General features: G+C 51.5%; 1 protein-coding gene across 1 annotated transcript in view; it reads right to left on the bottom strand.

The window, feature by feature from the left end:
• NCF2 (neutrophil cytosolic factor 2) overlaps nt 1–21,365 on the bottom strand; it is a 30,024-nt gene extending 8,659 nt beyond the window's left edge. The window contains exons 1-11 of the mRNA XM_045983691.1: nt 21,028–21,365; nt 19,072–19,154; nt 11,910–12,018; nt 8,367–8,501; nt 7,616–7,723; nt 6,116–6,175; nt 4,724–4,767; nt 3,169–3,310; nt 2,874–2,942; nt 1,867–1,942; nt 177–202 (exon numbers count right to left, since the gene is read on the bottom strand). Of these exons, the coding sequence (XP_045839647.1) occupies nt 177–202; nt 1,867–1,942; nt 2,874–2,942; nt 3,169–3,310; nt 4,724–4,767; nt 6,116–6,175; nt 7,616–7,723; nt 8,367–8,501; nt 11,910–12,018; nt 19,072–19,154; nt 21,028–21,201 (1,026 nt within the window). The 5' untranslated portion in view covers nt 21,202–21,365. The remainder of the gene's footprint in view (nt 1–176; nt 203–1,866; nt 1,943–2,873; nt 2,943–3,168; nt 3,311–4,723; nt 4,768–6,115; nt 6,176–7,615; nt 7,724–8,366; nt 8,502–11,909; nt 12,019–19,071; nt 19,155–21,027) is intronic.
• Between the last annotated feature and the right edge of the window lie 3,693 nt (nt 21,366–25,058).

Here is a 25,058-nt window from a genome sequence, read left to right as displayed (position 1 = left end):
TAGGGGTGGGGAAAGTCATCATGGGGCCCCCCACCCCGTTGACTGTGTGTATGGTGGTAGCCGGCCCCCCCTTCCTCGGGGACTCCTTCTGTAACCCAGGGACACCTGCTCATGGTGGAGAGCCTCAGCTTTTCCTTTCTCTTCCACTTGATTAAAAGTACAAGGAAAAAGCTTACCTTGGGCTCTTCTTTTCCTTTTTGACCTAAATGGAGAAGGTAGGAAGTAAAACAAAAGAAGATGTTGAATACAATTCTGGCCAGCCCCTGCCTTCCACAGAACGAAATCTTTTAGAATACGACACCCAACTTCTTACCTTTAAATCTCTGGGGTGATTCTTAACCTTAAACTGTAGGGAAAATCGCACTTGGGGGGAATTTGCAAGGCAAAGCACAAACACACAGAGGAACCCAGTCCCTGCCTCTGGGGAGCATACAGGCAAGTATCAAAGGACCATCCCAGCCCAGCAGTGCATGGGGTGAGCAGGGACCCCAAAGTCCAGTTACACCAGTGGGCACTGAGCAATGAAAGCAGGGAGCGCAAGAAGCAGTAGGGGCGATAGCAGCGACGTTAGAACCACTCATTTCCCCGTTGTCCTCTATTTTTGTGCATGTATCTAATATTTACATTAATATGACCATATGCACATAATTTATATGAGAAGTCTGCATAAAGATAATCACTATAGAGGGTGCACAATGGAAAAAAAGACCATTGATCTCATACCCAGCTAATCATTAGAGTCATTTGGAAGGTGTTTTTTGTTTTTTTTTTCCTAGAAACACAGATTCTGAAGCCCAATTCCAATCCTGAAGAATAAGAATCAAATGTCTAGGAATCTATATTCATAAAATTTTCCTAGGTTAATATGTGATCCTTGATGGGCCCCTAGAGAGAAAAGGTAAAAACAAAAAACAAAACAAAACAAAAAGCTATCAAGGATGTTTTGAGGGGTCATTGGAGAAGTGTGAGTATGAAATACACACTCTATACTATTATAGTAACGTTCAATGTCCTAATGTAACAATTGTGGTTATGCAGGAGGATAGGAGAGAATACTCAAGGGCAGGGTGAAGGCCATGAGTCTGTGACTTCCTTTCAAGTGGCTGGGGGTGGGGAGGGGAGCAGGGCAAGGACTTGACAGTTGGTGAATTTAGGTAAAAGGTATTCTGGAGTTTATTGTACTACACTTTCAACTTTCAGTCTGTAGGTTCGACAGTTTTCAAAACAAATATGGAGGTGTGGGGAGCATCCCAAAGGGTTCTGGTGATCTGCCTAACTATCATGGATCTAGGATTTGGATAAACCACCTCTTGAATCTCTACCGAGCAGAATCAGCTTAAACGGCATTCGTAACCAAAATCCCCTTACTCCCCAAGGCCACCCTCTCCAGACATCAGGAGAATGTCCTTTTCACACTGGCCCTTGGTTCGTGGTCTATCCCTTGGGGCTCTGCTGAGCAGTTTCTTTTCCAGATAGAGCTCCTTGGACTTTTGAAAAGAGCCACTCCATCCCCCTCTGAGGTAAACGTGTGCACTGACTTCAACCTTTCCGGGACATGGTTTCTGTACCTCATGATGGAGGGGTCTGGTGACCACTTAAGTCGAGACACTCACTGCCCCCCCGAAACCAGCTACATTTACCTGCTCCCTGTGGGTAGGGGGGAAAGGGCGTTTTATTTCCTATGTTTTGGGTGGGTGGGTGGTGCAGGAGAGAGGGGCCCTGGGGCTGTGGGTTCATAAGCTGAGCGGCATGCTGGGAGGAGAAGAAACCAGAATGTCCTAGAAGGCTGGGAGAGCAATACTCTGTGAGGAAGCAGCCGGGAGCATTCCTATACCCAGGCCAAGGGTGTTTTCCAGGGACACCAACCGGGTGGCAAGTGGGGTCTTCCAGGAGCGCTGGAACTGGGAGGAGCTGGGATATCGGACTCTGGGGAGGCTTCCTCCTGGAGGTGACAGAGACGGTGAGAGCCTTCATTCAGACCAAGTTCTTAGGTAGGAGTTGGAGCAGAGGGCAAGGAAAGGAAAATGGCTTCCTAAAAGTTGGAGCAGTGGTGACATTCGGGGGAGACTAAGGAAAGTGCTGGTTAAGGAGGAGGCAGTGTTGACCTGGTGGGAAGAAATCACAGTAGAAATAAGAACCTTAAGCCCCCCCTAAAAGGCCCCTGCTGCCTGCCCCTTTCAGCTGCACTGGAAGTTTGCTGGAGATGAGGGAGGACCTGAGTCTTGTCTCAGCTCCCCTCTCGCTCCGCATCCTGCCCCTTCAAAGGAAAAAGTCCACCCCTCATCGGTACGGCATTTAAAACACTCCAAGTTATCTGAGTACAGTAACTTGGACCAGGGAGGGCCAAGCGCACGGAGGACAACTGCTGGCACAGTGTCCAGAGAGACACATCAGACGCCGTCAGTCATCCACACGGAAGTTCAGGTCCAATGAAGACCACCGGCGGCAGGGCAGGCCTTCAAGTAGGGAGGAAGGAGCCGTGGCAGGCAAGGCCCACTCTGACTCCGTGCTCTAAAACGGACTTCTCTTTGTTACCAGCCTGTCACCAGCCAATACACTGACAGTTCTTCTAGGTGAGGAGGACATTTCCGGGAAGACCTAACCTTCCTGTACTATAGGTTTTGGATCCCAAAGTCACCCCTGACTGGGAGGAATGTGAGAGGTGGAGTGGGCCCAATAGGTCCCTCAGACCCTCCCTCAGCACATCTGGGGGCTTTCCTTGCTCCCCAGGTTCCACTCTGGGTGGCTGGAGTTAGGACTAGGGAGTTAGGACTAGGGAGTTAGGCCTTCCCAGTGCCTCTTCCACACAGCCCTGTCCCCCTCCGGGGAGGCTGTGGTGGGAAGAGACCCAGCCTTGTAAGGCACCTCGTTACCTGGGGCTGCTGCTGACTGGGGATCCGCAGCTCGACGGGTTCCAGGTAGTTGCAGGGAACGAGCCCCTTCTGTGGCAGCATCGAGGAATCGGAAAGGGGAGAACGAGGTTGGCTCCTCAGTGTCCACTGGACCCGGACCACCAAACGGCCCAGGGACGTGGGGGAGCAATGGGGATGCAGACGAAGGCGGGTAGCCAGGCTGCGAACGAGGCAGCAGATGCTGCTCGCCAGAATGCGCTGCCGTTTGCTGCCAGGATCCCGTGGCCGACACACCCACCCCTGGTCCTCTGAATACCTGCCCGTTGAATATGACCGTCGCCCAGTTGTCGTTGCCCTTCTTCAGGACAAAGACGATGTTCCCCGGCATGACCTGTAGCTCCTCTGACGTCTCGGGCACAAACCCAAACAGCACCCGGTGAGCTTCCCCTTCCAGAGCCCTGCGGGGGACAGACCCGAGATTCCATCCTGTCTAGCCTGGACTGCGTCCTGCGCATGGCACCACAGCACACGTGACAGTGGTCTTGGGGCCGGGACATGTGTTCCAGACACCCTCTAGCTCAGCATTGAGCTGCCCCTAGGACCTGAGCAGGACCAGGCAGGGAAGTGCCCATGAACACGCTCCATAACCACATAGGCAGTGGAACGAGAATGAAAGACAAAACAACACGAGACCCCCAGGCCGTGCCCTCCTCGCCTTCCCCTCCCCTCTGAGGAGGCAGCTTCCTGGCTATGCTGGGCCAGCTCTCCAGTCTGGGCTGGGATGGATCAGGCTTGTGGGGACACACACGGTGGAGGGCGGGGAGAGCCAGCTGGCTGAGAAAGGGGGTAGGGGAGCCAAGTCACCTGGAGGCCCCACCGGCCGATGGGCACACAGCGGGGGAGGGGGTGTAAGGGGGTGAAGAGCAGGAGGCCAGCTGTGGGCAGTGGCCGGATGTGTAAAGGGGACCTGAGGCCAGCCAGCTGTGTGCTAGGCAATGTCATTATGGCACCGTTTCCTCAAGACCTCCTTTGCCCTTGGAGGCTTTGGCTGTACAGTGTGTGCCCTCTTGGAATGTGTGAGTGTGGGGCTGGCCCCTGCTCTGGCCGGGGGCTCCCTCTCACCTCCGCTCTGTCCCCTTCCCCTCAGCCCTGCTCTGTTTCCAAACAACAGGCTATTTGCGTGGGGGAGACAGACTCCTCCAGCAGGCAGAGCTAGCAATGAGCTCATCAGCCCCCTCATTTTTATAGTTGCTGTGGTGCTTTTTTCATTTAAAAAAAAAAAAAAAAAAACCCTCTTTATGGGGCGGGGGGATCCGGGCTTGCTTCTTTGCTAGAAGAAATTCTTAAGAAAGCTGTAAGCTGTGTCATTCTTGGCTTCTCGTCTTATAGAAGAATGGCTTCTTTTGCCTGAGTTGTTCCTCTTACTTCTCCAGAGACCATGTGTCCAGAGGGAGTGAAAAACACCCACTCGGGAAAGGACACACCATCTAGCTTCCCACTTCGCTCCCCCGACTCCAGAAAGCTTTGGCCTCCCCCTTTTCTGAAGTGCCTACAGTCAGGACAAAACTGTGCTCCAGCCTCTGCTCAGGGGGGCTCTGTTTCACGGACACCTGCTGCCCTCTAGCAGGGACCCCCACGTGTGGGTGGCTGTGCATGGGGACCTGGGAACCCCTGTGGTCAATCCTACCAGAGCAAGGCTCCCATCCCCCGTACACCACTCCATTCTAGCCTTGAAAACAGGGAGAGCCCACACACGAGGCTACACTCCCCAGGACTCAGCCCCGGATCCCAGCTTCATCTTCGCCCTCGTGGTTGCCAGAATTCGGGCTTGGAGCTCGGATATTCTGCATCCTGCTCTAAACCGAACTTACCTGAAGATCTCTGGGGTTTTGGGTCTGGGTGGAGGTTCAGCAGCCTAGTGAACATTCAGGAGGAATGAAGGGAAGGAGTGGGGGAGAGAACAGACCGTTAATGGTAATTTGAGCCTTCTCCCAAACCCAAAAATCAAACAACGGATTTCAAGCTCCGTGGGAACACTGTTGAGGGAGAGGGCACCATGGACCTTGACCACACACTGGAAAATAACCCTTCCCACCAGCTCCCTGGGGCCAGGTGTCCCTAGTGGAGCAGTTCGTCTTGAGCCAGTCCTGGTTTCCCGAGAATTTTTGCCATCACAGAGCAACATGGCATCACAAGGGCGCTTTTGACCTTGAGCGTTATCCCTTTCCTAGGAAAGTGCCCTTGTTTCCAAAAGCTCTGTTCTATAATTAATGTCTGCTAGATCATGTGACACTCGTGGGTATTTAAAACCCACTCAACGTCCCCTGACCAGGCAAAAATCTCCTTTCAGTGTGCTCTCTGCTCTACACCAGATATCGCGGAGTCCACTGATCCGGGCTTCTTCCGCCTTTTGGAGTCTCTGGCTGTTCTGCGGCCCTGGGGGTCCCCCACAAGGGTTTTCTTCAGCTTCATTGTCAAGACACAAATCAAAGGATCCTGAGTCTATCCATCCTCCTTGGCTCATCTCACCCTCCAGAGCCCCGGGGTCGGTGCCACTCTGGGCTAGCAGCCGTTACTCTGCCCCTGGGAGGCTGTGGGCACTGTTGTCGGGAGTGACCAGGTGTGTGCAGCCTGGAGGGGGAGGTGCCCCACTCAGAAGCCCCTCCCCAGCGCGTGTGCAATGGCGGTCAGATTTCCCTCAGCCTGTCTTACCTTCTTTCCCTCACAAGGAGGAAAAGGCCTTCACATTTCTAGACCTATTGTCACCCAGTCTGCTTGGAAGGATCTCTGAGCCCGGACTGGGCAGAGCAATGGCGCACTGGGGGCACCCATCATGTTCCCAAGGGGATCTCCCACACAAGGGCAGGCCCCTGGAGGGCCCTACTCGCCGCTGTGTCTCAGAAGAGGCCTCATCAAAGAGCCTGCCATCACTGTGTTCCCATGTCCTGCAAGCCTAGTCCAGGCTTCGGGAGAGATGGTCAACAGAAGCCGTCTTCCGCAGCAGAGGCGTGACGACTGGCATTTTGGGGGAAGCAGGAGGGTTGGTGTCTGGGAACTTGAGGTTAAGCCCAAAACTGCCTTATTCTCCCAAGACTCGAGGAACCTGTGACCCACAATGGCCAGCAGACACCGCCAGCAACGCCGAGAGGTCAGCTGACGGAGCCCTTCTAACAAGGCAGCTCAACACAAACACTGTCCCCAGCTGGCTGTTTCCAGAGAGCTCTGGAGACCTGGGTCTGGGGAGGAGGACGGGATCACCTCACCTGTGGCTGCAAGGGGGCAAACCCCGAGAAACTGTCTTGATCCACCACAGACGCCACCACCTGAAACCGAGAGAGGAGCGAGTGAGGCTCCGCAGCACCGATCTCCCACGCTGCCTGGCTTTCCCCACGATTCCCTTTCTCACACCCTGGGTCCATGCTCATGGGAGCCTGCTCCCAGAGGCCGACAGAGGCTAAGGTATGGACTGCTGACCCTCTGGGTTATAAGCTCCAGCAACTCAAGAAACTAGTACCTGCCCAGACCTGCTAACCCAGCAGGCTCTCTTTCTGTCCTTTTTCTAAAGTGAGGTGAGATTCACATAATATAAAATTAACCATTTTAAAGTGAACAATGCAGTAACATTGAGGATGTTCACAATCCTGTGCAGCCATTGTCTCTATCTAGTTCCGAGACGTTTTCCTCACTGCCCCCAAAAAGACACGCCACACCCTCTCCTCCCAGCATCCGGTGTTCACCAATTTGCTTTCTATTTGTGTGCATTTACCCATTCTAGATAGTTCATGTGAAAGGGATTATGTAGCATGTGGCTTTCATGTCTGCCTTCTTTCACCCAGCATGACGTCTCCAAGTTCACCCATGCTGTTACTTGCATCAACACATCAACATTTTATTCCTTTTTCTTTTTTTTTAAGAGAAGGAGACAGATGTGGGGAGGGCCAGAGGGGGAGAGGGAGAGAGAGAGAATCCTAAGCAGGCTCCAACTTCATGCCCAGTGCAGAGCCCAGCACGGGACTCGATCCTATACCCCTGAGATCAGGACCAGAGCTGAAATCAAGAGTTGGACGTTTAACAGACTGAGCCACCCTGGTGCCCCGTACTTCACTGCTTCTTATGGCCATCCCGCTGTACGGCTACATCACATGTCTATCCACTCATCCACTGAAGGGCTTTGTGGTATTTCTACTGACCCAGGCGCTCCTGAACTCTGCAGCTCTGAGAGAACCAGCTGCCCAGGCAAAGGGAACCCATTAGCCCTAAGGATATATCAAAGTCAAGTGCAGTTATGGAACAAGCTGCAGGCTCACTCTGGATCACCTCTGGGAGGATTTAAGACCTGGATTTAAAGGAGTCCAGTTTATAAAGGCGTCTCCTCAGAGGGCTGTGGAAGCAGGGCTAGGAAGAGCATCAAGCCAGGAGAACGCTGAGCTTGTCCATTTACTGAGTGCCTGTAGCTGCGCTGTCTCCCCGTTCTCTGCCCTGGCTCAGTCCCCCAGACTCAGCTACTGGTGACTAACCCCATGGCTTCCCGAGGCTCCTCCCCAGGGTCAGGCAGGAAGGGAGGAATGAGAGGAGCCAGAGACGATAAGCTAGAAGCGTTTGCCCACCTTTCAGCGAGAGCCCCATGCTGCCAACAGTCTCTGGCTGCTGTCCCAGGGAAGCATCATGGGGGGGGGGTGCCCTCCTCCCCAGAGTCTGTCCCCACCCTGGTCCTCACAGGGCCCACCATAGGAGCCTCTGGGGAAGCTGAGGGAGTCACTTACTGTCGCCTTGCCTAGGTAATCCTTCTTGGCCAGCTGAGCCACTTGCCTCTCATTGGGTCGAAATAGCCTGCCCACAGGGATCACCACGGGCTCATACAGCTTCTGTTTCTAGAACACAGAGAGCACAGTGTTTCCTCACCTGCAAAACGGGGCTCATGATGCTTGTCCTGCCTCCCTCACTCAATGGATGCAAAGGTTCACCGAGACAGCCTCACAAAAGCAGTTTTTCTACATGTGTAAAGCCTCCATTTGTGATACTTTCTGAATGTCAAAGTTGAGAACAGTTGGTTTCAATATTGCTTGGCCCTGAGAGGCTGTATGGACATGTGTCTGTGTTATTCCCTGGGGAAGGAAGGGGGGCTGCCCCTCCCCCACTCCACAGACTCGACACAGGTGGCATTGCAACCACGAGGTGGCCAGGGTCCACGCAAGGCCCATGACATGGCCATCCTGGGGCTGCCAGTGAGGACTCAGGAGTGGGCAAGCAGGTGCGGCCTCTGCCCCTGTACTGGGATCCAGCCTCGTGTTCCCTGTTCCCCCAAGCCCAGCGCTACGGCAGAGTCCCCTGGACTCAGCACTGCCAGATTCACAATCCAAACATGGGACCCCACCCCAGGATCGGTGTTACCCAGAGCTCAGAGAGAGTACAAGCACCACATCCACAGCTTCTCAACCCGCATGTCCACCACATGTCCAACAAAGAGAACTCCAGTGGGAACCCTCCGCCACCCCGTGTCATCAGTACACTTACCCAAACACATTCCATGGCTTTGTCGATTTTAGTGTGTCTCTGCTCAGACTTCATGCTCATAGCCAAAGCTAAATGTTCTTCTGCCTGCTTCCACTCCTCCTTCTTGGCGTGCATGAGAGCAACATTATACAACACCTAGAAAAGCATAGGCCACAACACAGAAGTTGAGGCGGCTCCAGATCGAAGCAGCAGGAAAGAGCTCGCCTGTCTGCTCCTGGAACGTTGCCTGCTGACATCCCTCCCTTCCTCAGCTTTCCCGGGAGCATCTCCAATATAACACCATCAGTCTTGCTACCAGGTTATGCCCGGCACAAGGACAGTGTTAAGAAAACGTCACGTGATGCATAAATCCAACACCAAACAGATCAGGAGGGGACAAAAACTCTTGTGTCGGTGCCACCGAGCCCAGGCCAGAAGACTGGACGGTGCAGGGTGGGGACAGAGAGGGCTCCAGACGTATCATCCTGCACCAGCAGCCGCAGAACCCCACCTGGGGCATGGCAACGAGTAACAGGACTGCGGTATGGTTCCAGGGGTAGGAGGAAACTCTGCGGGTAGAAGGGCATTGAAGTCAGAGTTGGGGTTGCTGGCACAGGGCGCATATTCAACACGTATTCACTACACCACGACTGTTGTTTGCTGTACCATGTTGGGCCTTGCTGGGCAGATGAGCAGACAAGGGCTTTTGTCCCACTAGGTTGCCTGCGTGGTTTTGGGGAAGGCAACAGGGCCGAGTTTTACAGACTGATGCCATCTGGGGACACCTGCTGTTTATAATCAAAAGGCTAAAATTATGAAGGATGGTGCTCTCCTGGAAATCAGTGCTGCCGTTCTCCTTGTCATCCTCATCCTCGTCTTCACCAAGGCCACCTATGGACTGCCTAATTCAGGCCACTTTATCTGCCTGATCTCTAACACCACCAGGTGAGTAGAGGCATCGCTTCTGTGCTTGCATAGTGTTTCCACTGCAATTCTCTTGTCCTGACCTTACCAACTCACACTATACGTGACCATGAGCTTCTGGAAGCTGCCACCTTGTCTGTGGAGCTGCCTGGCATTATAAAATCCATGGGGTTATTAATGAGTGTGTATGAGGTAAGCACTCAGCCCTCTTTACAGATGGTGAGGAGCCTGAGGCTCAAAAACGACATGTCACTCACCTAGGATCACACAACTGCTAAGTGTTTGCTTGGGATTAGATCACCATCTGCCTGATTCCAAAGTCTTTGCCATTGTGGTAGCTTCCAAGATGACTCCCAAGGATTCTCACTTCTTGGTCCTCACCCTCCTGTTCCCTCCCACATCCCCTGGAGCTGAAGTGGACAGCCAATAGGATATTATGGAAATGAGGGGGTGCGGCATTTGAGGCTGAGTTGTAAGAGACTTTGGTCTTCGATATTACTTTCTCTTGGATCATTACGCTCTCTGGGGAAGCCAGCTGCCATGTCCTGACAAGACTCGGGAAGTGTTATGGAGAACTTCAGGTGGCAAAGAATGGAGGCCTCCTGCCAACAATAACATTACCTTGCCAGACCCGTAAATCATCGCAGAAGTAGACCCTCCCCCGGCCCCAGTCAAGCTTTCAGAGGATGGCAGCCCTGGTCGACATCTTGACGGCCAGCCCTTGACAGCCTGTGAGCCAGAAGCCCCCAGCTAAGCCACTTTTGGATTTCTGACCCAAGAAAATGTGAGATATTAATGGCATTATTTTAAGCAACTGCATTTTAGAGTAATCTGGTATTCAGCAATGGCTAACCGATGCACTTCTCTGTTGTGACAGTCTGCCACCTACATCAACAATTTGGTTCAGGGTCCCAGCCAGACAAAAAGAACAGTTTATCAAGGCAAGTACAGACGTGTGGTGGGACTATGTTTCCACAGAGTGAGTTAGTGGCTGGTGCTGGGTGATGGCACCGGGAGCAAGCCCAGAACTAGAGATCTGGATTCCCTTCCCAGGCTATTTCTGAGCCTCTCAGTGAGCTGTCGCCTTCTGCGGGCATGTTTGGTTGGTGCAGCCCAGCCCTGGCCATGAGCACAGGAAGGAGAACTCAGGTCCTTAAACATCCCTATTGGGTTCTCTGCTCCCTTCTCTTAAGACCTTCTCCCACAACAGGCTTTTGTGACTCCATGACTGGAAAAGCCAAAAGGTCTTCAAAAAGGATGGTGTGATTTCTCAGAAACGAGGGTCAGACCCTGATGAGAAGAGAGGGAAAATGACTGAGGGTCTCATGGGGAGACCATGGAAACTCCAGCTTCACCTGCAGAGAGGACTGTAAAACCAGTATTCCCCGCACCCAGGTCAGTTTAACTCGAACACCAGGGGAGCATTTCTCCCATGGGATTCTGCTTGGATGCCCCCGTTTTATGATCTTTTTTTTACAGCTAATCTGTCCCCCAACACTTTAGTCTATAAAAGTGGTTCTCACTGTGGGGGTGGGGGTGACTGGTAATGTCTGGAGATATTTTAGGTTGTCATGTCGGAGGGCGGCTAGAGGCATCTGATGGGTGCACAGAACAGTCCCCTACAATAAAAATTTATCTGGTCCAGCAAATCAGTAGTGGTGGCACGGTCGAGAAACCTCTCTCTAGAAGGTTGGCCAAATGCCAACCAATCCCCTGAAATTCCCAAAGCCTCATTTCTCTGGCCGGTAAGAAGTGAAGTGAGTGGCTAGCCTGCCGCCGGGCTGGATGGGGGCACTTGTCCCCAGGGGCCTGGGCAGCTGTGGACTCTATTATTAGCCCTGAGCAACCCTGGGAATGCTTGGCTTTCTCCTGCCTGAGAAACTAAAGCAAGGGGATTTTTTTTTATCAGCGATTCTTCTAAATAAAGATCTATGATATTTGCAGGCCTTTTCGTTTTTCAAGCTAGTGGTGTATATTTGGAGTTTAGGAGAGGGGATGTGGGGGTTGGTTGGAAAAAGCACGCAAGCCTGTGAAGTCAGAGCTGGTCATGTCTCTCCCTTTTGGTAATAGAGAAAGTCAGTTATCCTTCTATGGAAACCTTCCCTAAATGTGTGCTTTGAGTTGTTCTGTGAGCTGGGGAGGACAGATTTGTGCCAAATTATCCTTGCTCTTTCTCTGGGGATCAACGAAGCACACAAAGCTAAAGCCATGAATAGCAAAGAGCGTGGTCTGGAACTCAGGAGCTCAGGAGGGTTATGGCACGGATAGTGAACCCATGATTTGGATGTGTTGGTATAATGCTGAGCAAATAGCTTGGCAGCTGGAATTATGCAAATTGTTATGAATACTTTCACAGGCCAGCACAGGTGAGCCCCCTTCCTTCAGAGACCCCAGCAAGCTCCTTTCCACAGGGTCCTTTGAGCCTTATGTTAATATATTGCATGCCCTCAGTAACTGGAGACTCCGGGGTGAGCCTGTAGTTATTGACCTGAGTCTTTTCTTAAGGGGAACTCTGAGTCCTGAGGCCCAGAAGCCTTCTCCAAGCTTCCAGAGGTTTCAGCAGATCGCTGGGCATCCGAACTGTCAGCTGTCCCCTCAGCCTCTGTGTGCTCCTGCCCGGGCTGGGCCCTTCCTCCTTACCTCACAGGCAAACAGCTTGAACTGGAGCCCCAGGATCTTGTAGTCTATCAGCTGGTTCCCTCGAAGCTGAGTCAAAGCCTCTTTAAGGTCTTTAATAGCTGCGTCATATCTGCGGGACAGAGGGAGATGAGACCTCATCAGCCCAGGGCAGAGAGGAGCAAATGCGGGATAAAAGGTGCACTGGCTTCCCTTCCCCGGCCTGTCTCAATGGGACGAGAAGCCTTTCTAATCCCTTTGGCCTGCTCTAGCTCTTTGCCAAGGCTGAGCCCCAGTATTCCACAGTACTCTGTGTGAGTGGCACCCCAGGGTGGTGTGCATCCCAGCACCCCTGGGGATCCCCACAGATTCAGGCCATCATGGGTACTTTCTTCTCTGTGGACAGGATCCAACTCCTACCTTTCTAACTTCACTTCTCAGCAGAGCCCTCGTCCTCTTCCAGCAGCGCCAGCACCTGCCGGCCCCAAGGCCCCATGCAGCGATCTGCAGCCCTGCTCACTCTTCATACCCCCTCCCCCCGCTCCATTCCCCCCGCCTCACCCCTCAACGCCAGGCTAGGCTAGCTTGACCTGGCTCGGGTCCGAGACTCCTTCCAGAGCCAACGACATCACCCTCCTTCCCAGAGCCTTCTCCTCCCAATTCTTTTGAGTCCAACTCAGCTCTTGGTTTCATGGCTTTCTTAGCCTCCTCCCTCTCTACGCACTTTGGAAAACAGAAGAAAAACCACCAATTAAGCCAGATGGCGTTTCTAACACTGCTCTTGGCACTGGCCGTTTGCTTTGTTGGATTGCCATTGTGCTGGCTGGCTCAAGGTGTACAGGGCCCGTCGCTGGCTTTGTGACAGACAGTGGGGCTGACCACATCAATAATGCCCACCGGGATGTGGGCAGGACCTGGACTAGGTCTCCCAGGACTGCCCTTGACCTCCGCAGAGGCCCTAGTCTAGGCCCTAGGAAGAGGGAGCTGCAACCAGGCTGCAGGGGGTGGGAGATGTGAAAATCAAGCTGCCCCCACCTCCTCAGCTCACTGGCCCTGCAGGAACAAAGGTTGCTGCCCGGTCGTGGTTCCACCTGGGCAACGGAAACAAAGGTGCCTGGAATTTGGACATGGGCTGGTGATGCGTGCCTGCACCCTAGGATGGGCGCTGAGAGAAGGGGACCAGATCCACCAGCTCTGCTCTTAACCTGGCAGAGCCCTTTCCTGGCCTTGGGTTCCATGTCAGTAACATGAGTGTATCCCGTACAAGGACTGCATTGCATTCGAGGAGCCTGTAATAGGAGGCTATCGCTAGTATGTGGTCCCAGATCCAAAACCCCTTGGACCTGTGTCCTAGCTTTGCCACATACAATCTGGTGACAGAGAAGAAGTTACTGAATTTGTCTGAGTCTGTTTCCTCATCTTTACAGTTAGAGAGTAAATGGTCACACGAGCATCCCAGGGCTATAGGAACAAAGATGAAGCACCCAGGAGCTCAGGACCTGGGCAGTTTGTCCCCAGGGGCCTGGGCAGCCGTAGACTCTGTTTTGTTTTGTTTTTTTTAAGATTTAATTAATTTATTTATTTGACAGAGAGATCACAAGTAGGCAGAGAGGCAGGCAGAGAGAGAGGAGGAAGCAGGCTCCCCGCCAAGCAGAGAGTCCGATGTGGGGCTTGATCGCAGGACGCTGGGATCATGACCTGAGCCGAAGGCAGAGGCTTTAACCTACTGAGCCACCCAGGCACCCCAGGTAGACTCTATTATTAACCCTGAGCAACTCTGGGAATGCTTAGCGCACACAGTAATTTACTTTTATTATTATTATTAGTTGTCATTATTATTAGTTATTATTATTAGCATAGCTCTAAAATTCTGGCAATGACTTTCATACGCCATTCACTTATTATGTGCATAACACTCTACAGTGAATTAGGTGTTATCTGGAGATAATACTCCACGGTCGCAGCCGCTGGAAGCATGATCTCAACGGGCCGACCCAACCATCCTAAGGAACGTGTGCCCGGGCAGCTGGGGCAGAAGCTACCTATTCTGTCACCGTTGCTTCACTCACACAGTGTCACTCACACTGCAGCCGTGGCTTTAGCAGTAGTGAAAGAAGACAGGCGGGATCTGAAGCAGGAGAGTGGCTTTCTCTGACGCAGCCTTGTTAAGATAGATGATTGTCAAACCTGCTAAGAGCCTGCAGGACACTCCTCAAGGAGCAAGAAACACCTCAGGTCATTGACCTGTTCTTACAGACATTGCTGAGAAGGGGGTGAGACTAGGCATCCCTGTTGCTCCTTTCTAAGCTGGGAGATTGGGTGACTGGCTCTGGGACAGAGCCCAGAAGGAGGGGCGGGTGGAAACGCAGATGTCCCTTTCGTCAGGCAGATGCAGTTTCCACCGGGTTCCACAGCCTGCCTGGGAGGCAGCTGAAGGACCTCGGAGGCACGCTTGGAGCGCGGTCAGCATTCACCCTCTCATGTGACCTCCTCCCGGGCCAGCTGGCTGAGCAGGTGAATTGTAGCTGTGAAGTTACATTGACTACCTGGTAACGAGCGAGTCCAACAAAATCCTCAGAATTCTCCCTCCCATCAGGTTCTAAAGACCTGTACCCCCTGGGGGGGGTAGAGAGAAAGAGATGGGGAATTATTCAGAGTGCTCACTTTGTGTTAAGAAACGGGGGTGGGGGCCCCCTGCTAAATGTCGGATTTAAAGCATTGCCCTGACCGCCTGCTTCCCCCGCCTTGTTGACCTGGAGCTGCATGGGCTTTGACACACAGCTCTGCTCCCCATTGTACAGGCTCTGCATAAGCTCAGTGTGAGACTCCCAAGTCTCATTCAGCCAGCCCCCGCCACCCTCCAGCCATTCGGAACCCACAGTGTTCCCCAGGAGGCCAGGATGCCAGCCTCCTCCTGCCAGGTTCTGCAGGGCGGGGGTGGGAGTACTTTCTTCCCATGCTGTCCCTACCAACAACGCTCCCCCGCCCAGCCCAGGCCCCTTGGCTGCCCTGGACCCAGAGCCCCCATTTCTCCAGGTAGGGGCTCACCAGCGCACCAGCAACCTCTAGGGGTTTTCCACCAGCTCTGAGCCCAAGAGGGTATAGACTCCCCATCTTGGCAGTCCTTCCTGTAGAGGTTTCTCAGTAACCACCGCCGTTCCTGACTGTTCCCACCCTACCAGGGCCCCTGCAGCCCAGAATCCTGCCCCTCACGCACCTGTGTCCAGGACACTGGAGAGTTCTAGTGAGCTGGAGGATGTCAAAATGTCAGACCCCTCCAAGGCGAAGCTGGGGCTCAGGCCCTTTCCCGTGGCAAAGACAGCAGGGAGAGGCTCTGCTGTGTTGCCTCCGTGGGCCGGCTCCGTCTACAGGGTTTGCTGTTCCTAACCTGGCCCTGAGATTCCTAAGGCCCAGAATTGGAACCGCCACCATGCAGAGCTCCTTTCCTCTTTCAAAGGGCAAGGCTGGGTCAGACAGGTAAGGGTCTGTCATAGTCGGCACCCAGGCCCCACCTGCTTCTCAGAAATGCACCCAAATTTTATCCTGTGGAACTTCATAACGACGGGAGAGCCGCACAACAGCGCGTGAAGAGCACGGAGCAGGGGGATCTGAGAGGAAAAGCGCGCATCCCATCGTCACCCTAAACAACCCCCACTGCAATCTAGAGGGATCCCTAGCCCCTCACTATGAAGTAATCTTCCTATGTCCCTAGGGCACTTATTTCCAAATGATCTCTCATAGCACTTGCCCCTTTCCACCTTGCACGATAGTTCCTAGAGTCTGTGACCTGTTTCCCCCTTTTAATTTGAAGGTTCCTTAAACTGAAAGTTCCTTTAAGGAAACCTCTTTAAGCAACCTTTCACTTCCTTTTGGTTAATTAATTCAGTAAGTATTTATTAATTACTGGATTAGACACAGAAATATGAGTGAATAAGTAAAGATTTCTTTTCTCAAGAAAGAGAGTTGTCAACAAGACAAATAGACAAGCCAACACTTATCACAGAGTGGACAGATATTATTTTTTGTTGTTGTTTTTTGGACAGATACTATTTTAGAAGGCGCAGAAGAGAGTGGTAGCCACCCCAGGGCAAACTGGTGGAGGACAAGTGGGTGCGTAGGCAGCTGCTGGACCACGTAGGAGCACCCCAGGGAACTTCATCCTGTAGGACTGGGATCCACTGGAAGTTCTTAAGTGGATCACATTTGTTTTTTTAAACTTTTTTTTTTTTTTTTTTTTTTTTTTTGGACAGAGACATAGAGAGTCCAAGTAGACAGAGAGGCAGGCAGAAGGAGAGGGAAAGGTTCCCTCTCCAAGCAGGGAGCCCGATGTGGGGCTCGATCCCAGGACCATGGGATCATGACCTGAGCTGAAAGTAGTCACTCAACCGACTGAGCCACCCAGGTGCCCCACATTTGTTTTTTTGTTTTTGTTTTTTTTTAAGAGGATCACTCTGGAATAAGACTGGGGGCTGGAAAAGCAGTTTGGAAGTGATTTCAGTCGTCCCGGTGAAAATGAGGGTCTAAACCAGGGTAGTGCTGGTGGAGAAAAATGGGTGGGTTGAAGAACTTGAGAGGCCAACTTGACAAAGTTTGGAAAAGAGACATTTTGGGTTGATCCCAGGGAGAGATTTAGCAGCTGGCTGACTACAGTGGGGGTCAATGCTATGGGAGAGGGTGAGATCCTTTAGGGTTCACGTATGGATAGGGGACACTGAACCCCCTGATGTTGTACACAGAAGGATGTGTGTGCTCTTCTGGAAAGACAGTCCATACATTTTGCCATTAAACAACCACCTCTAGGGTGCCTGGGTGGCTCAACTGGTGAAGTGTCCAACTCCTCTCTCTCTCTCTCTCTCTTTTTTAAAGATTTATTTATTTGACAGAGAGAGAGAGATCACAAGTAGGCAGAGAGGCAGGCAGAGAGAGGGGGAAGCAGGCTTTCTGCTGAGCAGAGAGCCCGATGCAGGGCTCCATCCCAGGACCCTGAGATCATGACCTGAACTGAAGGCAGAGGCTTAACCCACTGAGCTACCCAGGTGCCCCCCGACTCTTCTCTTGATTTTGGCTCAGGACATGATCTTAGGGTCCTGGGATCCAGCCCTGGGTCGAGCTCTGCACTCAGTGGGGAGTCTGCTTGAGATCCTCTCTCCCTTTGCCCTTCCCTGTGCTCTTGCACGTGTGCTCACTCTCTCTCTCTAAAATAAATAAGTATGAAAAAAGAAAAGCCCCCCCAAAACCCAACCACTGCTGTTGGGATAAAAGGGGAAAAGGTCAAGAGCAGAGCCTGGGAGGTGGGGCACCAATGGGATGAGCAAAAGAAAAGGAGGCAGTCTAGAACGTGCCTCATTTACGTTATTGCCTCAGTAGACCGTAGCTGAATTGAAGATGAACCTCGGTAGACATTTCCCTCAGATTTAACTACTATCAATCACAGACTAACTGAATCCGCGGTCTCATTCCTAGATCGAAGATCTGTCTGCTTCACTTAAAATGTGAACATTTCAGGTTCTGGGGCTTGTGGGGATTTTTGTGTAAAAATTTCTTCTGAGAGCCTTCCCTCTTTGTCACTTCTCTCCCCTCATTACAGGCTGTTAGAGCTAATTAAAGGATGGCCTTAGAGTTTGTCTTTTGAGATTTAAGATCAGCTGGAGGGTTGGCGCTCTGGCCTCTCTGGGTAATCCATCCATCTGGAGAATATAAGGATGAGGGAAGGGGGGCAGGGAAGGAGAATAATGCTAAGAAGGTAGACAGAGGCAGGATGCCACCAAAAGGTAAATAGCTTCCCTCGGTCCCCAGCTTTCTCTCCCTAGACAGCCTCTGGGTCTGTGGGTTTCCTGTGGGAAGACTTCCCTCCTGCACTTCCTCCTTCAGGTGGTCGCATCTACATCTTGCAAGTCCTCTGAGCTTCTTGTGGTTGCCCCTAGCAACAGCTGAGCACAGCAGCTTTCCAGACTGTTTCTGACTAGACCCTGGGATCCAAGCCTTTCAAGATTGCCCAGGATGAGAGTCCCATTCCTCCCCAGTCCCCGAATGTTCTCTGCCATCTCCCCTCCATCCCAGCAAGCCCCACCTCACCTGCTCTCTCTCACACACACACACCACGCCACCCACACCATACCCCCACCACCATTTTTGTTGTTTGAAAGTTCTTCCTTAGGCTGAGCCAAATCCTCCCTCCCTAGAACCTGTGCCCACTAACGGAACAATTCCTACAAAGGGAAGTTTGCCATCCCCTTACACATTTTAAATCAATGCTTAGAATAGTTTTCCTTTGTATTTGTATGTCTCTTTTGGGGGTATTCTGGGGACAAGTAGTGGGAATTGAGATCAACTTTCATTTTCTACTTCTTTGGTTTTTTACTAATAATTCCATGTTGACTGTAAACACACCAGAAAATACAGATAGGCTGATGCAAGACAATTGAAATCCCTATAATGTCACCACCCAGAAAGAACTGCTGGCAATGTTTTGGCCTATGGCCTTCCAGACCATTCTGTCAAACAGAAATGGGATAGATGTTACACATTCTGTTTAAAAAAAAAAAAAAGTACATACTGTTTTGAAATCTGTGTTTTAAATTTAACATCTGCTATGAATTTTTTCCATATTAATATAAATGCCACTTATTTATCTGTATTAGTATATCCTTCTATGTAGGATGTTAATAGGTTATATTCTCATCCTGGTAGCTACATGATATTTCACCGAATGGATTAAACCAGCTTTTGAAAACACATCCTGTAGGAATGAAGGAAAGTCTGGATGTGGTTTCACACTACTCCTCATTGTGTGACAGCTCACTGCCTCCTAGAAGACGACCATCATGGGTGTTCCTGTGATGGTCAAAATACTACCAACCAGTGCCGCCCAAGCTATGACCCATCAGGGATGCCGGGGAGGGGTCACACCAGCTGGAGGGAAGGCCTGTGGCGGTTACGTGAGTTCCCTGTATGCTATGAGTTTGCTGATTGCTAACTGGGTGGTAGGCCTGCCTTCCCTCCCTCCTTCCTTGGGGAGGGCTTCTGCCTAGTGCTGACCTATTGCATAACCTGCCCAGAGACGGTCAGTCACACTTCCCAACAGAAGCTGGAAGGATACTTCACAAACACAAAGTCTAGAAGTGCCAAAACCGTGTCCTGGCTTTTCTGCAAACTTCCCCAGCTTGCGCAACGCTGGACCACTTACTTCTCCATGTGGTAATAGAGCATCCCTCTTTGGAAGTAGGCCACCGCCAAGTGCTTGTCTCGGTTAATGCTTTTGGTGAAGGCCTGTGGAGAGAAAAAGGGTCCAGACGTGATCAAGGGGCCAGGCAGTGATGGAAGGAGAGATGAACCCAGAGGGAAAGGCAAGAAAGGGTACGAGAAGGGTCGGTGTCTTGAAGAAACTTAGAGGTCAGGTGTTCCTATAAGATGGAGATGTTAATCTCTGCCTTTCGAGATTACTCGAAATTACTCGAGATTACTCGAGACCAGATTAAAATGATAAAAGTAACAACAGGAGAACAATTAAAATGTTATATATAGGGGCGCCTGGGTGGCTCAGTTGGTTAAGCGACTGCCTTCGGCTCAGGTCACAATCCCGGAGTCCCGGGATCGAGTCCTACATCGGGCTCCCAGCTCCACGGGAAGTTTGCTTCTCCCTCTGACCTTCTCCCCTCTCATGCTCTCACTCTCAAATAAATAAATAAAATCTTTAAAAAAATAAAATAAAATGTTATATACAGTATGTTGATTTAGTACATAAATATCATGCAATTAAAATAATAACCAGAATGCATTATAAAATGTTGGGATAAGGCCTGACCCAGGGAATCAAAGAAAGGCACAGTGGCTGAGCACCAGAAGCAGAAGCGCATGAGGACAGATCTCGTGGGGGGGGGGGGATCTGGCAGGGGGCAAACAGGCAGGTGATGGCATAGCTGTGCCCAGACTGGTGTCATGCTTGGCCCATCTCTCTCCCCAACCATGTGTACTCTGCCTCCAGCAGACCCCGGAATCTGGGGTGCTAACCGCTCAGCCTCTGCAGGGAGGTGGGCCTCTTCCCACCAGATGTGAGATCTTTGCCTTCTCCCGTCTGCCCACCCTGGGGCCTGACCTGGACCGTGTGCTTGGATTGTATTCCAAGTGGCTGCTCTCTTCTGTCTTTGCTCACTGGCTGGTCACGGCCATGGCCAGGATGGTTGTGGGAGGAACCGAGTCTCTAAAGACACTGGGGAGTCAGTCATCTGTCCACACTCCCTTGCAAAGACTGGCAGTCAACGGGGAAAATAAGAGCTAACATTTACACAGTGGTGTGAAGTTACACAGCATCTACCAGCTGGTGCTTCACTTCATCCTTAAGATGTCTGCCCCTCTCAGGAAGTCTTCATGACTTGCCAGAACCCCAGGTCCAGAAAGAGGCAGAGGTGGGATTAGATCCTAGATCTTCCCCTCCCACACTCCAAACCCTCTCCGGCTTTCCCTGACCCACCCAAACAGTGATCACTGAGAGGGCTCAACCCCATAATGGGGAATATGACAGAGAAAAAATAGTTGAGGAGACACCCCACAACATGCCCTCAGCAGACATCATTAATCAACATGATATGATTCGTGCCAGCCTCTCCTAAAAAGAGTGCCCCTTATAACGGATGAGAATTGTCACGTGACAGGACACCTATTTTTCCTAAGTGCCTCCCCTTGCTCTCTAGGGCAGGCAAAGCTCACACATATAAAATTCCTGGAAAGCCCAAAGAGGGGCTTTCTAATAGGTGTGCAGCAGCAAGATGGGGATCCAGGAGCCAGCAGGAGTTCGTTGAAGAAAACATAACTAGGGGAGTCTTCATAAAGGTGTGAAAGAACACGGTTCCAGCCAGTCAGTGCCCACCAGAACCACCTGGCGGGAAAGAGAAAGAAAGAAAGAAAAAGAAAGAGAGAGAGAAAGAGAAAGAGAGAGAGAAAGAGAGAAAGGAAAAGAAAAGAAAAGGGGGGCTGCTCAGGCCGCTCCCCAAGCCTATTCAATCAGGATCCCCTGGGGATGGGGCTTGGTCAGTTTTTGTTCTTTGAAATCTCCCTAGAGGTTTCTGAGGTGCAGCCTGAGAGGAGAACCACTAATGACAAAGGAACGAAGGAGGAGGCTCCCTGGAGAGGTGCCTCCACTCACCTTCTCCGCCTCAGGCAAGTTTTCCAGGATGGTGTGCATGCAGCCGATGTTGAAGCAAATCCTGGAGTGGGGGTCCTGGACGGCAGTGAAGGCATCCAGGGCTCCCTTCCAGTCTTTCTTGTCGGCTGCCAGTACCCCTTCATTCCAGAGGCTGATGGCTTCGGCCAGGGACATGGTCAGGCACAAGCCTGGGGCCCGGGAGGCTGCCAGGACCCAGAGAGAGGGTGAGCGGGGGTTTCCCGCTCCAGGCTGGCACTTTCCAGGCGCAGCACTCCGAATGGGGTCCAACAACTTCTCAGTGTTGCAAAGGCTCAGGAAATGTCCCCACCTTTCGGCAACTGACGCACAACCCTACCATGAGAGAGAAAAGGAAAGAGCTAGAGAGGGCGGGCGGCCGGGGGGGGGGGGGGGGGGGGGGGGCGGAGTGTGAGGGAGAGGAAGTACAACAGATACTGCCTGCCATGGGTCACTTCCCCAAAATGCTTCTGCTCGGTCACCCAGCAGTCCTCTGCCTTCCACCCCCGCTTCGGGGCGGCTTTCGGTCAGGTGTCTGGCACAGGCCCAGGGCAACCTCGGCAGGTGGAAGCACCTTCATGGGCCTCCACTTCTACACCTTCGTTAAATGAGGGCGTTGGAGGAGAGGCTGGTTCTTTTCAGTCCTGGGTGAATTCCTTGCTCACGTTCTCATTACCTCATAGACTATCTGGACAGAGTTGGTTTTGGGGTTTTTTGTTGTTTTTGTCTTTTTTAATCTGCAGCTAAAATTGATAAGGGGGGAAACTGTAGTCTAAGGTGGCCGACCAAACCAGCGAGGGAATTGCAGTCTCTGTCTCAAAGCCCTTCCCGGTTCTTCTTCCCTACCCTGTTTCCCGCGCACCGGAAGTACCCCATGGAAGTGGAAGGGTACAAATTCCCCTCCCTGCTAGTGCTCGGGGCTCAGACCTCTGGAGAACGGTCTCTTCTGAGCCCATCAGTGTTAAATAAACCTCCCATACTCCCAGGTCTCCGAGGCAGCTTGGCTCTTCTGTCAGGACCCAGTCCACGTTCCCTAACACATGGTTCCCGGCCCCGGAAACCCAACCACGCTGGTCCATTGCTGCCACCGGTTTGCGGCATCGGTGGGGCAGGGAGCGAGCGAGGTCGTAAAGAAGAAGGGGCGCGGCCTGATTTCCGGCAGTCTCCCACCCGGTTGCCTCAGGCCGGCCCCGCCCCGCAGTTCCCAACCGGACTCAAAGGAGACCTGGCAGGTGACGACCTGGTCCCTACGTCAGATTACGGTGAGGCCTGGGACCCCAGGACCCAGTCAGGCCCACCCGTCAGGAGACTGACCACCTCCCAGAGACCTGTTAGAAGTCTCACAGGTCGGACCTCGGGGGGCGCAGGGTCCCTCAGGTCAAGAATGCCCCGAAGTGGGGGTCAGGAAGGAATTTCCAAAAGGAAGGGAAATCCGCAGATCAGGGCCTCCGGGAGTGGGGGGTGGGGTGGGGGAGGAACTGTAAGAACATGTGGAGTGAATGCAAGAGTGAATGTGCAGTTTGACCTGGCTTGTCAGGCGGACGAGTCTGTGGCTGCACGGGCGGGCACCCTTAGTGTCCCCAGAAGCCCATGGAGTCTGAGTGGGCCTTAACCTGTTTCCGTGGTGACCTCATAGGGTCTATGGCGAGCCCTTCGGGCACCAGTCTGGGGTTTATACGGACTCACTTTGGCTAAGAGGCACCCAGGTGTCCTCCGGGAGGGCGGACAGGTGGGCATCTGACTGGTCTCTCCTCTGGAGGGACACCCACCCTTTGTCTTCACGCCAGCGACACCGGGAGGGAACACACAGGGTGGACAAGAGAGCCCCTGCTCATCATGTGTGGAAGCTCTTCAAAACCTAGGGTCTTAGACTGTATGCTGGAAAATTTTGAGAAGGGATTCTCAGGAGACTATGGGGTCAAAACGTCTCCTGGCAAATGAAGCACATTATGTGAACGGGAATGGGCCACTTTCAGGGTCAACTGGCCCTCCGAGGGTGCCCTGAGACCTACCCACTGTCCAGGTCATATACACAATCGCGGTTGGGACTCCCGGACACCCTGCCCAATTCCGGTATATTGATTCTTGGCTTCAGGTAGCCCAAACTCTGCCCCCACCTGTCTGATTCTGTGCTAATAGGAAGGACCAAAAGTTCTCTAACCAAAGTTAGATATTTCTAATGCAAGTAAATGAGCCCAAAGCTGTGAGGAAACAAAGCTTATCAGGGAAGCCATGCCCACAGGCATTGGTGGCAGCAACAGGGATGAGCTCTGGACAGGGATGAGCCAGTCAAGAAGCATGGGGACTACAGTCCTCCTCTGACCCAGGGCCTAAAGCTGAGCTGCAGGAACACGGTTCTCCTGCTGCCTCTAAGTGGCATGTGTGGGGAGATACCTGATTTAGCAGCTCGGACAGCTCACAGAAAACTGATCCAGACAGAAACAGGATGTAAAATAACAGGAGCTCTCATCCTTACGTTTGTGGGGGGCATGTCTGGGTGGCTCAGTCAGTTAAGCGTCTGCCTTCCACTCAGGTCATGATCCCAGGCATCCTTCAGGACAGGGACTTTAAGGAATATTCCCAAGCAGCTGCTGAAACTCCCTTTGTTTCTGGGAAATTCCATGTCTAGCCTGACATGAACTGCCTGTCCCCCCTTGTTGGTGGGAAAACATGGCATTTGCTCCTCTGGAGCTGATGAGCTCCCGAACCGGGATCCCTCTTCCTGCCCTCTAGCAGCACTTTGTCTCTCCTGCCTCCCCATCTCCCTTCTCCCACTTCTGTACCACCTTGGGTGCAGCCTGCATTGCTGGCTTCTAGACCAACCTTGGTGCCTCAGGCATCATGGCTCCTTCCTTCACTGTCAAGGAGCAAGAAGAGCATCCCCTGGACCTAACACCGCCCACTCCAGATTTCCCCACCTATCTCAGGTGAAAACTGACCATGTAGGAACATAATGAAAATTGACTAGGTGGAACATAATTCAGTATTTAAACTAAGTTTGTTGGTTTAATCAAGCTAGACAAGTCTTTTAAGTTATCAGCAGTAAACGTGAAACTTTTGTTCTATCAAGGTTTACTGAAGGTCAAATAACATGGTACCTCTGTTGCAATTTGTTAGCAAAAAGATGACTGCAGGGATGGTTAACTGTCTCAAAGTTTTCTTGGGTAATTGTTAAGATAGCTTTCAAAGTCCTTGGTAAACTAAAACTTTAAAGTTTTGCTTGGATGATAAATGGAATTGAATACATTGGACACCTAGGTCTTTTCCAAATAGGATAAAGTGCTAAGTTATTAATTACTGGACATAAGTTTGTGCTTTTGACTTCTTACTTAAAGAAACCAAGGATATTTAAATCTGTTGGTAAACATATTTTGTGCTTAACTGATTCACAGATTTGCCATCTAAAGAATTCTGGTGTAACAGTTCACAATTGGTTACTCCTTAGTCTTCACTGGAGATTAGGGTTTCTAAAGAGTGCAAAATTCTGCTAACTGTAACTAAGACTAATGGAAATAAGGGAAACAACTCTGTATGTGGAAAAGTAGGAGATATGTAAGAAAGATAAGGAATGGGAATGCATTTTTGTTGAAGGTAAAAGAAGGTAATTTTGTCCTAAATGAGATGGTTGTTTGGAAAGAAATGACTTAGGACAAAAACCTGAATGAATAGGAAAGTTGTAGAAGGTTTATGGAGGGAAAACTTTGGAACGGAAGTTTTAGATGTGGTCGGGACGGACCAAGGTTGAAATGAATGGATTTTAGAGTACATTGGTATAAGATTGAAAGTCTGCTTTCTCTCTGTTCAAAAAGGCAAATTATTCTCCAACTGTTGGGCCGCTTTTCATAAGAAAATGCAAATAGTTGTTTTCTTTCTGCCTGGTTAGAAAAACCAGTTTCTTTTTTGCAACTATTTCTGTGTCTTGCCTTTATCGGGTCTTTAACATCCCTAATCCTATTTAGGCATGTGCTTTAAAACTTTCTAAGGTTTTAACAAACTTCCCCAAGATTTAGATCGTG

This window comes from Meles meles, chromosome 17 (assembly GCF_922984935.1).
Source record: "Meles meles chromosome 17, mMelMel3.1 paternal haplotype, whole genome shotgun sequence".
Classification (NCBI taxonomy): domain Eukaryota; kingdom Metazoa; phylum Chordata; class Mammalia; order Carnivora; family Mustelidae; genus Meles; species Meles meles.
The sequence above is the reverse complement of the archived record's forward strand: the minus strand, read 5'-3'. Positions and strand labels throughout refer to the sequence as shown.